The sequence below is a fragment of the Puccinia triticina genome, chromosome 4A, assembly GCF_026914185.1.
Source record: "Puccinia triticina chromosome 4A, complete sequence".
NCBI classification, from domain to species: domain Eukaryota; kingdom Fungi; phylum Basidiomycota; class Pucciniomycetes; order Pucciniales; family Pucciniaceae; genus Puccinia; species Puccinia triticina.
The window spans coordinates 4,607,629-4,620,654 of NC_070561.1; the positions used below are offsets into that span (position 1 = coordinate 4,607,629).

The 13,026-nt window shown below is 48.2% G+C and overlaps 1 protein-coding gene across 1 annotated transcript; it reads left to right on the forward strand.

The window, feature by feature from the left end:
* Positions 1-11,532: 11,532 nt before the first annotated feature.
* On the forward strand, positions 11,533-12,194 carry PtA15_4A537 (uncharacterized protein; the record flags this gene model as incomplete). Its single annotated transcript, XM_053168431.1, has 2 exons — positions 11,533-11,670; positions 11,796-12,194. The coding sequence occupies 2 exons, from the start codon at positions 11,533-11,535 to the stop codon at positions 12,192-12,194; spliced, it is 537 nt and encodes a 178-aa protein (XP_053019641.1).
* Positions 12,195-13,026: the final 832 nt, after the last annotated feature.

Genomic DNA, 13,026 nt, shown 5'->3' on the forward strand with positions numbered 1-13,026 from the left:
GCAGGTGCAGAGCTCAAATCTTCACATGGACCTCCACCAGCAAGAATCAAAAAAGTTTGTAAGTCTACTTGTTCCATGGAGAGCCAACCAAAAATAGACCTTGATATAAAATACACCTTCTGCCCCTGATATGCCCACTCATCACTTTCAGCCTTAGATTCAACTCAGCTGACCTAAAGTCTGCCTTTTTCTACTTTTTACATATGAATTACTTCATATCTTTTTCATCTTAAGAGATAAACTTGTTTTGACTTCATATTCTGTTTCCTCATGTAATTTTAGGGGCATGCTAAATGCACCCCAAGTTTTTACTTTGTGTACACCAACAAAAAGGGGTACACTACTGGTTACACCAAGAAAATTGGGGTATTCTCAATTACACCCCGATCTTCAAGGGGCACCCACCTGGCCACCCCAAAAACATTGGGGTGCTTGCATCAAAACTCCAGAAGAGCTTAAGATATTGGGGCGCAATCCAATTTACCCCAACAGAGATGCTGTACATGAGGGGCGCACCCCAAACACACTGCTGGAGCCTGAGGCGGTCTTTGAGGGCAGGTGGACTTTGATCAATGCCCGGCGCAGACCAATTGTTGGGGAGTTGCTACTCCCAACTCCCCTTGGTGACTGGCACATACCGGGCATCAAGAGGAGGTGGACTCTCCTCGGTCACCGGTACCTACCAGTCATCAAGGGGAGTAGCAACTCATCTCAATGACTAACCCAGACTGGTCAGCAAGAGGAGTAGCAACTCCCTTCAAACCGGTCATCAAGGGTAGTAGCAACTCCCCTTGATGACCAAAGCCAACCAATTATTGAGGGGAGTTGATACTCCCCTCAATGACTGGTCTCATCAAGGGGAGTAGCAACTCCTCTTGATAACCGACCCAGACGGATCATGAAGGGGAGTCGCTACTCCCCTTGATGACTGACAGAGACCAGACATCAAGGGGAGTTTCAACTCCCCTTGATGATTGATTGGTTTTGGTCATTGAGGGGAGTAGCGGTCATTGAGGCAAGTTGCTACTCCCCTCAATGATTGGTTGGTGCTAGTCATTGAGGGGAGTTGCTATTCCCCTTAATGAGCAATCTGTCCTGGGAATTGAGGGAGTCCACCTCCTCTCAATACCCGGTTTATGCCAGTCACCAAGGGGAGGTGGCACTGCTTTCAATGACCGGTCTGTGCCAGGGATCAATGGGAGTAGCAACTCCCCTTCCTGAACGGTCTGTGCGCCCAGGCATTGATGGGGGTTATTCTCCTTGATGACTGGCACACCGGTGGTTGAAGGGAGTGCGCAGACCGGCCAACTGGTTTGCGTGGGTCTTCAAGGAGCCAAGACTGATCCTCTCAATGCCAACCGGTGTGACAAGTCGGGCTGGGTGCCAGATATGTATGTACGTCTGGGGTGTGAAGGGGCTCACCCCTATCATAGGGTATCAGATTGGAGTTCAGGGGGTTTGCACCCCAGTATGATGGGGTGTCATGGCCATGTACACCATAAATTGCACTTGTTTTGGGGTACCCTGTGGCTTTTCCATGGGGTGTGTAAGTTTACACTCCAAGTGGTTTGGGGTACACATCAGCTGTACCCCTTTTTGGGGTCCATGAAGTAAAAAATTGGGGTGCATTTAGCATGCCCCTAATTTTAACCCTAGTTACAACTTACTAATTGTCAGCCACAGAGTACATGTCACAGTACCTTACACGTACCAAGTACCTGCAATTGTTCACATTACATATAGTACATTCCTTTTACAACTTTATTACATATGTATATCATTAGATACAAGCTTAAGAATGTACTCCTGTTATACATTACATTACAGATAACCATAGTTAAATACAGTTACCATAATGTACTGTTGTTATGAGAGTTAAGTTACGTGCAACAGTAAGATTACAATACATTGTAATATTACCGTACAAGTGAAATACCCAAGACAGGTATCACTCAACTGAATGGAATCACTGATTGGTTATGATCAGCTAGTGTGCACAGCTACTGATCTAGGATCAGTACTGATCATTACACTGCCCTGATCATTTCCAATGTTGATCCTCATGAGGATCTGCTTCCATTTAGCGCTTCCAGTTCTCCCTTGGTCCTGAAGCGCCTCCAAGCGCCTCATGTTCCCTCCTTCTCTTTCCCCCTCTATATAAACACGCCCCCCAGGACTTTTTATCCCTCAGAATATTATTACAGCAAAGTTTAACCCATACTATAGTTAAACAGTGCTTTCATTCTCAACCATCATGCAATTCAGGAATACTCTCAACTCTTGATTACCCTTACCTTTCTGTAGGTAAATCCACGAACCCAAGTTGAGTTATTCCTTGGATGCCTATTGACACCCTGTGTTGATCTGGATGTGCCTTAATTGAGCAAGCCTCTCAGTCAAGATTACTGATAGAGTGAAACCTTTTACAGGTCTTACCACGAACCCATTGGCCCATCCTTGGCATATTACACTATCATCTTGCTAGTAACAACCCTCTCAGACACGGTTAGTTACCTACAGGCTGACACTAATCCTTTGTAGCTCTACTCCTTCCCTGATTTATTGAGTTGTAGCGTGCCTGCGCAGTTGTGACGTGTTAGCGCTACCAGGCGCGCCAAACCACATGTACATATGTAAATCACATAAGCAAACTGTGAAAAGTTTTGTAGTCAGGATCCCCCTTGCCTGAGGCGGATCTACAGACTCCAGCACACCAGAACCACACCCCAGATAACCCCAGGATCACCACCAAAGAGTTTACAACACTCCCAGTATACCTACCGTCACAGGCGCCTAGAATATTGACAGTAAGTAACCTCTTTCACTGAACCTTGTTTATCTCAGAGGTATAACTCTGTGTCTTGCTTGATCTGCTCTTCTTCACTGGCCGTTGCCTTATCCTTGATCACAGGGCTGTCCCTGCTTAACATCATTCTTTTTCTCTGGTTTTTGCAAGAAACAAACCACATAGGTTTCCCTTTAAAGAACCTTGACTATCCAGAAGGAAGCTAAAAGATTGTGGTTGGATTAAACTTGTCTAATCCAGAAGCCCTCCACGTTTCTTTGGTGAGAGGAGGCTGTAGCACTCTCTAGCACAGCTTGGCAGCACTCTTCTGAAGAGGTAGCATTGCCAGTGGACGTGCATTCCCACCAGAATAACCTTGAATATCTGCTTATCTTGAATCTGCTCAGTTTCTCTCTCTCTTTATCTCTCTCTCTCATATTTGTATTTTCTTTATCCAAAGAAATCCAAATATTCCATTCTTCTTTCTTGTGTCCTGCTGTCACTATAGAGACTCAGGCTCACAATCACCCTCCAATGGCACCATCTTACCTTCACAGTTTGCTTGAAGTTCCAATCTGGCCCAGAGCCAATATAACCTTTTCATATTCAAAAATTAACTCTCACATTCTTTGACATTACTTGGTATTATCCCTGCTGCGTAATCTTCCTTTCACACCAAGCTTAACTGTATACATACATATTCTTGACACACTCCCAGCACCTGCCGTTGGCTTCTAATTCCTTTACCTCTCTCATTGCTCTTTTCTTTTCTCCTGTCCAACCCAACCACCCTGCCCTCATCATCAAGCCACCCAAACATAATCATCAAGTCGCCCAACCATATAAAGCTATCCTCTCCTCCACCAGCTCACCCTTTCCCCCATCCACTATATTTGTACCCCACACCAGAATGATCACTGTCAAAAAAAAAAAAACCCTGAAAACTATCCTCTTATACATTACATTGACAACATTGTTATTGAACCCTTCACCTCTGAGCTTCCATTCCCAGACGGGTCCACACTTCTGGGCGTTGATAAACGCACACCCACGCCCACGCCGTTTGAAAAAGGGTGTGTGAAGGGGCACAACCTTTGAAAAAGGGCGTGTGGAGGGGCACACCCTTCAAAAAAGGGCGTGTGTGTGGATGGGCACGCCTGTACATGCCCATTGTCAGGTGTGTACAGGCGTGGGAGTGGGAGTGGGAGTGCGGGGGCGTGCAGGGGCGTGCAAGGGAGATAGAGCCTGGTGAGGTGGTATGTGTATACCAGCTTGCTGAGAGGTACTCTCCTCCCAGCAAGCTCCTCTCTTGGTGAGCTGGTATATCTATACTAGCTTGCCAAGAGGAACTCATCTTCCAGCAAGCTGATATGTGTATACCAGCTTGCCAAGAGGGACTCTCCTTGCGGCGAGCTGGTATGCGTAGACCAGCTCTCCAAGAGTGGAGAGATCTTGGCGAGCTGGTATACACATACCAGTTCACCAAAAGGGGTCTCTGAATGAGCCGCAGTTGTACTGTCCAATTATGTGTAATCGGACAGTACAACTGCGGTGCTGCAATTTAAATCAACACCCACAGGAGGCCACAGGCTGCCGGGGAGATCCCAAACTCCAATCAGCTGGATTGTACATACTTAAATTGCTGGTGGTGGTACGTCCCACACGTATCCAAGGGAGAGCACCACCAGTGCGCACCCGCCAAGGGGTGCCACTTGTCCATTTTGAATTCTTGTATCCAATTGCACTCACCACCTCAGATCAACCCAGAATGGCATCCAACCGCAAGAAAAAAAAGAGACCCTGTTCATCACCAACCTTGCCTTTGGGATGATAGCCAACCACAAGAAATCAATCTGCTCATAACTCCAAGCAGCATTCAGCCCTTTTCTGAAACAAATCACAAAGCAAGTGATGCACAGGAGTTATGTGAGTGGTTTCTTTAGGGTCAGCCTTATAAATGCTCCCCAAAAATTTACTTCATGTACACCAACATTTTGGTGTACCCACATGTGCATCTCAATATTACTGGGGTGCACTTCTGGAGTACCCCAATTTAATGGTGTGCAGACCTGCTTACCCCAAAAACATTGGGTTGCAGGTGTTAAAACCCTCAGACTGCTCCAATTTTTGGGGTGAGATTTAATGGAAACCAAATGAAATGGTGTACATAAGTGGAGCACCCCATTGAGGGGAGTTACTCCCCCACCCACCCGCCCGGCTTGTTAGACCTGCACACATTGGTCATTGAGGGGGGTAGCACCCCTTGATGACCATTACAGACCGGTCATTAAGGGTGCTACTCCCCTCAATTACCAACAGAGACCGGTCATCAAGGGTGCTACTCCCCTGATGACCGGCACAATCAATCATTGAGGGGAGTAGCACCCCTCAATGACCAACACAGACCGGTCATCAAGGGTGCTACTCCCCTTGATGACCGGCACAATTGTTCATCGAGGGGAGTAGCACCTCCCCTTGATGACCATCACAGACCGGTCATTGAAGGGGGTGCTACTCCCCTTGATGTCCGGCACAATCATGCATTGAGGGGAGTAGCACCTCCCCACGAGCTGGCACAGATAGGTCATCAAGGCAAGGAATTGATGACCAATCTGTGCCAGCCATTGAGGGGAGGGAGAGTAGCACCCCCCTCAATGACTGGTCTTTGTTGGTCATCAAGGGGAGTAGCACATCAAGGAGATGTGCTTGCTACTCCCCTCAATGACCGATTGTGCCGGTCATCAAGAGGAATAGCACTTCCCATCAATGACTGGCACAAACCGGTCATTGAGGGGAGTCGCACCTTCCCTCAATGACCAATCTGTGCCAGCCTTTGAGGGGAGATGCTACTCCCCTCAATGACCGATCCCTCAATGACCGGTCTGTGATTGTCATTGAGGGGTGCCACTCCCCTCAATAACTGATGTGTAGTCGGGCGGGTGGGTGCGGCACCCCAGATACATCTGGGGTGTTGAGTGGCTCACCCCTTTCACAGGGTGACATATTGGAGTACTGGGGGTTTGCACCCCAGTATGATGGGGTGTTGTGGCGGTGTACACCATAGATTTCACCGGCTTTGGGGTAACCTGTGGCTCACCCCAAATTACATGGGGTATGAGGTGCTGTAACCCATCTTCACAGGGGTGCGCAAAAGTACACCCCAAGTGGTTTGGGGTACATTTCAGCAGTAAAGATCGCCGTCAGGACCCGCGGGCGGGTACCTGGCACCCGTGCGCGGGTACCCGCGACCTAGTGTCGGGTACCCGCCCGCGGGTGCCGTGTACGGGTCCGGGTGCGGGATTTCTGGCAAAAAAGCACAAGGTACCCGGATACCCGCCAAAAATACCCGCGCCAGGCGGGTCTTCATGGCACCCGGGTACCCGCTTTTACGGTCACCGAGGGGGTTGATTCCTCGAGATGACCGGGACAGATTCTGGTCATCAAGGGGAATCAGCCCTCTCGATGACATCGAGAGGAATAGTACAGCCCTCTCGATGACCGCATCAAGAAGAATCAGCCCTCCCGATGACCGGGATCTGTCCTGGTCATCGGGAGGGTTGTTTTCCCCCGATGACCGGGACAGATCCTGGTCATCGGGAGGAATCAACCCCCTCGATGACCGGGACAGACCCCGGTCATTGAGAGGAATTGAACCCTCTAGGTGACCCGGACAGATCTCGGTCATCAAGGGGAATTAGCCCTCTCGATGACCGGGACAGATCCCGGTCATCGAGAGGAAACAACCCTCTCGATGACGGGGACAGAACCCGGTCATCGAGAGAAAACAACACTCTTGATGACCGGGACAGGACCCGGTCATCGAGAGGAAACAACCCTCTCGATGACCGTGACAGAACCCGGTCATCGTGAGGAACCAACCCTCTCGATGACCGGGAAAGAACCCGCTCATCGAGAGGGTTGTTTCCTCTCAATGACTGGGACAGACCCCGGTCATCAAGAGGAAACAAGCCTCTCGATGAGCGGGATCTATCCCGGTCATCGAGAGGAAACAAGCCTCTCGATGAGCGGGGTCTATCCCGGTCATCGAGAGGAACCATCACTCCTGATGACCAGGATCTGCCCCGGTCATCGAGAGGAAACAACCCTCCCGATGACTGGGACAGAGCCCGGTCATCGGGAGGAACCATCACTCCCTATGAACAGTCTGTAGCTGTCATCGAGTGAGGGTGTTGGATAAAAAAAAGCAGAAGTACCCGCGGTACCCGCAAAAAGTACCGCCGGTACCCGCCCGCGGGTGCCGTGTACGGGTACGGGTGTCTGAATATCACAAAAAACACCGCGGGTACCCGGACACGCGGCGGGTACCCGGGTCCACTTGGCGATCTCTATTCAGCAGTACCCCTTTTTGGTGTACATGAAGTAAATGTTTGGGGTGCATTTATGCTGACCCTTTCTTTATCTACTCGCTAAAGCTCATCACTAACTAGAGACTTACAGATTCAGGAAAATCCCAGAAAATCACCGCCAATGCCTTTAGTAGCAACTATAAGTCTTTCATGACACCCAAGCTCTCTGACCAACTTGACAAGAATGGCAGGCGCATGATATCCTACCCATGTAAAATGTGAGCTAGCTTGTTCAGCTCAAAATACAGAAATTTTCTGATTTCATAGCTTACATCAAAACTCAGATGTGGCACTAGGATAAACTGGCTGACCTCAGACTCCTCCTGTAGCAACCTCAATTAACATGCATCAATTTGCCTCTGGAAGCAAAATGAATGAAAGTCCAATTGGCCTCTTGTTCAATTTGGGATCAAACTTTGAGATGGAAAAAGGGCACCCTTTTGCGGGTACCCGGCACCCTTCGGGGGGTACCTGTCTTCACTGACAGGTACCCGCAGACAGGTAGCAGGTGCGGGTGCGGGTGTTCAGCTTTTGAGGGGAAAAAATGGCGGGTACCCGCCTTGTTTGGCCGGAGAGCCTCTCGGCAAGCAGGTATACACACACCTGCCCGCCGAGGGGCTCTCCGCGAGCAGGTATACTTGCACCTGCCCGCCGAGGGGCTTTTGGAGAGCAGGTGTTTGTATACCTGCTCGCGGAGAGTTATCCTTCGTGGCGCCCTTTTGGAAGGGCGTGGGCGTGGGCGTGCCCCCGGGGGACGGGTGTGCATTTATCAACACCCATTGAATTGGGGGGTACCCCGGGTACCTGCCTTCCACACCCGGGTACCTCCCCCTCCGCACCCGGGTACCCCCCCCCCCCCCCCCTTGCGGGTGCCGGGTGCAAGTACGAGTGTCTCAAAATCAGTGAAATTGAAGGGGGTGCCCGTACCCGCAACAGGTACCCGGGTGCCATTTGCCATCCCTAGGTCAAAGGAATGGGAGACATCAATCCCAGAGAGGTAAGAAATCCTCTGATCTATTTGATACATTTGTATGTAGCGCTGCTGAGGTTTTTGAGCTTCACAATATGTATAGGTTAATCAGCTATGTGAAATATGGTGTGCTGAGGCAGCTAGGTCTTTTTTGGCTCTAGTTGATGCTAGCCATAAAGCACTACTTCATCATCCAACAATCATCAAATCATTTCCCAGAAGACTTACAGTTTCAAAATACATCCACATGATATACTCAGCTGTACAACATGAGTATAAGTCCTTTCAGGTGATTTATATGGGGAAGCATGGTAGAATGTCCACTTGGCAATAGTGCGGGTAGGAATTCACAAGCCGCTGAGCTCAGAGTGCATTTTGGTGACATAAGCACTGAGGGTGATGTCAGAAAAGCACATTAAGAGAGATTACGGAAAGTCGCCTGCGGACGGAATGCACTGATTGGAAGTATGCCAATTGCAGACTGCACAATTTGGATCAGGGTTTGACCGGAGCGGATGAGCAGGGCTGGACTGCGGCGGCCAAACACAGGGACTGATAGCAGTGGTGTGCCAGTGGGTGAGCCAGGAAAGCCAAAGCAGGTGGACCTTGTGAGAGAACAACTGGCGGGGGCTAGGCAGAGGACCTGGTAGGTCAGGCATCAGAGGGGAGCAGAGCCTGTGATGATGACGTGCGGAAATCAAGCAGAGATGATGGACTAGTGCGGGAAAGTTTTGGGTTTGCGGAATTGGGTGGGAAAGGAGATGCGTGTGAAGGGAAGGAAGGTGGTGGAGGCTCATGGTTTCTCTTCTCTTTCCCCTTTTTCATCATCTTACTTATTACTCCTTACTGTACTTCCAAATTACAGATTTACAAGAGTAATAGAAGAGTTTTATGTGACCCTTATTTTGCTTACTCAATTGATTGCTATTGCGGAATTGTGCTTGCGGAGTGCAGAGCTTTACCACTTGCGGATTCTTATGCTAGAGATCAGGCTCATTGTGGAGCACTGAAGGCTAGCAGAAAGTAGCAGTGCAGAACCAAGACATCAATAATCACTCAGCCTGGGTATACATATTCTTGAAGAAGGTGGATAGTGGTAATTTCTACCCATTAAAAAACCTTTATTCTCACACCATTCTGAAGGTGAGTTCTGATTTTTATTATTAACATCATGTTTTACTGATCCAAGATTATGATCCCACAAATTGCTAATTAAAAATTCCTCATGCCCTCAACTCTAGGCACACAAAGAAGTGTTGAAATTTGGTGTTGATGCCTGGCAGACACCAAACAGATTGAATTTTTTGAAAATTTTTATCTATCAATTAGCTGACAACAACAACTCCGGAAATCCAAAGCTTGAGGCAGAGCCTCTTGACTTCATTTATCTCACAAAAAGGCACACTGGTGATTATTTGGCCCAGAAGGTAGTGTTGGTGGTGGAGAAGTTTGGGATTCAACATCAGGTAAATTTAATTATTTCACTCAGCATTGTGTATCCCCTCTCAAGGCTGACCAGCAAACCCTCAGAGACGCAGGATTTTCAGTGAAAATGCATCCAACAACAAGTTCATGGTAAAAAAAATAAAGAAGCAGAGGTGGGTGTGTTTCAAAGGCAAGCTGCAGTGGATACAATGTTTCAACCATGTCCTCAACTTAAATATAGTCCAAGGTATCCTCAAACCGTTTGGGACTCAGAAGAAAAATGATTCAAAACACCTCAACAATGGATCTGGATTCCTTGGGCAATTCCAATGCTGAGGATGAATATACCAATAGACAAATACGGGTGTCAGTTAAACTTTTTTCCCTTGCAATCACTGTTTTTTTGTCACTTGTTATCAATTTTGTGTACTATAGGTTGCATGATGATGAAGACAGAGAAGACTCATCCTCAGAAAATCAAGATTTGGAAAGTGAGACCAAATCCAAGTTTATTAAAGCCTCTGAATCACAAAACAAGAATTCAAGGGTTTCCCCTACAGATGTCCAAAAATCACAAAAAAAACAAGTGTCTCCCCCATACAACTTATAGAATAAAAAACATGAAGGGTAGCCCCTCTCCAAATTCCAAAATCAACAAAAAAACATAATTTTACAACAAAAAAAATATAGATATAACCTGCAACCAGCCACCTAACATCAGCAAGCTGATGCACCGTGGCCCACCATCCATCCCTGTCTAGCAGGGTTGAAAAATGGTGAGAGGATGACCCCCAGCGCGCCGCATTGAAGGCATTATGCAAAGGGGGGCCAACGAGTTTAGCCCCTCAAACTGCGCAAGTGCAACAGCGGAGGGGGTGAGGACAAACCGCACGCTGGAAGTACAGCGGCAGAGGACGCCCTGGGGCTAAAACAAACACAATCTCCTGGTCTATATGCCCATTGGACTCATCCACCCAGCCCTGGCCTTCTCTTGCTCACTCTTGCCCTAACTTGACAAAGTCCCCCCTATGCGGGGCTGAGTGGTGAACAAAGTGCCGCCGAACGCAGGGAGGTACTTAGGACTGAAGTGGGGGTTGTGGCGCGTAGTCCATTGCGGGAATGGGTGGTTTTACACAGGCTGTAGCCCACTTGGTTTGCGAGCTACATATGAGGTCTCAGGCATCAATAGATACCCTGGCATCTTGGCTATTGTTCCGTCTGCTCAGAATTCTGATACAACACGTCAAACAAAAAAGAAATGATGAAGAAGCAAAACAAAAACTGTATGTGCTCGGACCCCCGGACTCAAGCACCGCACCAGATGAGGGTTGTTCTGGCTTGCCTTGACTCATTTCGAAAATCCACCAAAAATAGTCCGGTGGGATGATTGATGGGGGGGAGAGCTCTAAAAATCGGCGCCATGGAGGAGCTTCTAAGTTCCGGTAGCTTGAATGGCCAGTGTTGAAACTACAGGCTGCAAAATACAAAGACTACATATCCGTCACTTTTTGGTGGGTGGCCTACGCGCCACGACCCCCACATTAGGCCAAAGTCCCTCCCTGCGGGAGGGGTGGCTTCGCCACCAGCCAAACTTAAGCTCCACCCAAATGAGATACCCCCCGTACCACCACCCGAACTCCAAACTCTGACCTCCTACATAGGGAGGGACTTTGATAAGTTAGACTCTTGCCTAACTCCACCCTGGTTGCAACAGACCCACACTCACACCCTCTCACACCGCTATTGGAAAAAGTCTCCTTGACTACTTGGCTGTACACCATGGCTTGCCTTGGAAACAAAACCACCGCCACGTCGCTCCCCTACACCCTTTCAAGAGGAATTGAACCGTTATTGGACTAAAGGTAGCTTTTTTTCACTTTGCTGGTGGTCAAGAGCCTGACTCATTATATTTCTCTCTAACTCAGTTTATGATTTGTTGATTGAACAAGTTCATCTCCAAGACCAAGGAGGACCTTGCCGTTTTGATGTCTCTCAATGCCCATGTCGATGTCATGAAGGTCTCCAATTCTTGCAAAGCGAGTGCGGGTAATGTAAAGACGCGTGGCCGCCGCTACCGTCACCGTCATGTCCCCCTCATCATTTCCAACGAGGACAAGGGTATTGTATGTGCTTCCAAAAAATCCCTGGCGTAACAAGGAAAAGGGTATTGTCTGTGCTTTTGAATCATCCCCGGTGTCGAACTTGTCTGGGTTCACCAATTGAACCTTCCTCCTACTTGCCCCTCAAGGTCGCACCAGCTGATTCTGCATCTAGAACCAAGCTCTTCTACCAGATGAAATCCAATTGGTCCTCAGACCCGCCGGACCTACTCGAGTCACACAAAAATCAGCAGAAGAAGAACACATTAAAGAACCAAGCCCGCCTCCTACCGCGCCGGGTGACTAGCACGTTGTTGTCGAGCACGAGAAACAGTTGTGCTGCTTGCAAACGAGACGCATCTGAAGAAAAGTGGCCAGTCCCATCACACAAGCATATCCCTCATGAATGGCGACCACCTCCTGCTCGAACTCTTCCCCTCAAACACGCGCTCATGTACGGCTTTCCGGTCCCCCCTCTACGAACACGGATACACCACACCACCACGCCGCTCGTCTCCGGCAGCCTCGGCCCCGGCCCTCCTCTCTGAAGCTCCCCAACGCCTCTGCCGCCGCCCAGAACTTCCAGAATTCCAATCCCCTCCCCAACGTTGAGGGCACAATGACTACCAAACTTGTGTATAGCTTGGCCCAGATCAAAACCATGATCAAGCTGCTCAACCTCAGAGGTAAACACAAAGTCCGTCCTCCTCTATATTGCTGTTTTTGATTGTTGAGGGCTTTCTGTTGATTTTTGGTGCAAAAAGTCAATCAAACCTCCTCGCTGCTTGCCTTCAGTAGTAATTTCGTCTACATAAGCCAGGAAAGATGTTGTAGGTTTGCACCATGGTGGCTTATACAAAAAACAACACAAAAAAAGAGACAAAAACAGATGTGGATTCACAACATTGCATTTATGTCTTGACAATTAGGTTTCATGTCAATGTATTCCAAGCCAAGGAATAATTAATTAGTTACCTGCACAGTGTGATGATGATTATTGTCAAACTTTTTTTTCTGATCTGCTTTGATTGGCCAAGTGACTTGAGGATCAGGGAGGAGATCCACATAAATAGTCTGCTGACAAATCTTGAGATGGTCAAGTAAAATGTTAGCATTGAGTATAGGCATGTTGATTGAGGTACTGTATTGAATGATTGCTGTCAATTGGGAGCAGGTTTATGAGGCTGGATTGATTTCTATCATGCACAAGTTTGCTGATCAGGGCAGGTGTTGGTTCATACCATGTGATGGTTAATATGAGTGAAACTTGATAGAAACAGCCCTAAGAGTGGCCAGGAAGATGGTGCAAATTACCATTTTAGGGAAACAGTGATTCTGAAATCAATCACCAGGCATAGAGGGCTATTTGGGCTGTTCATT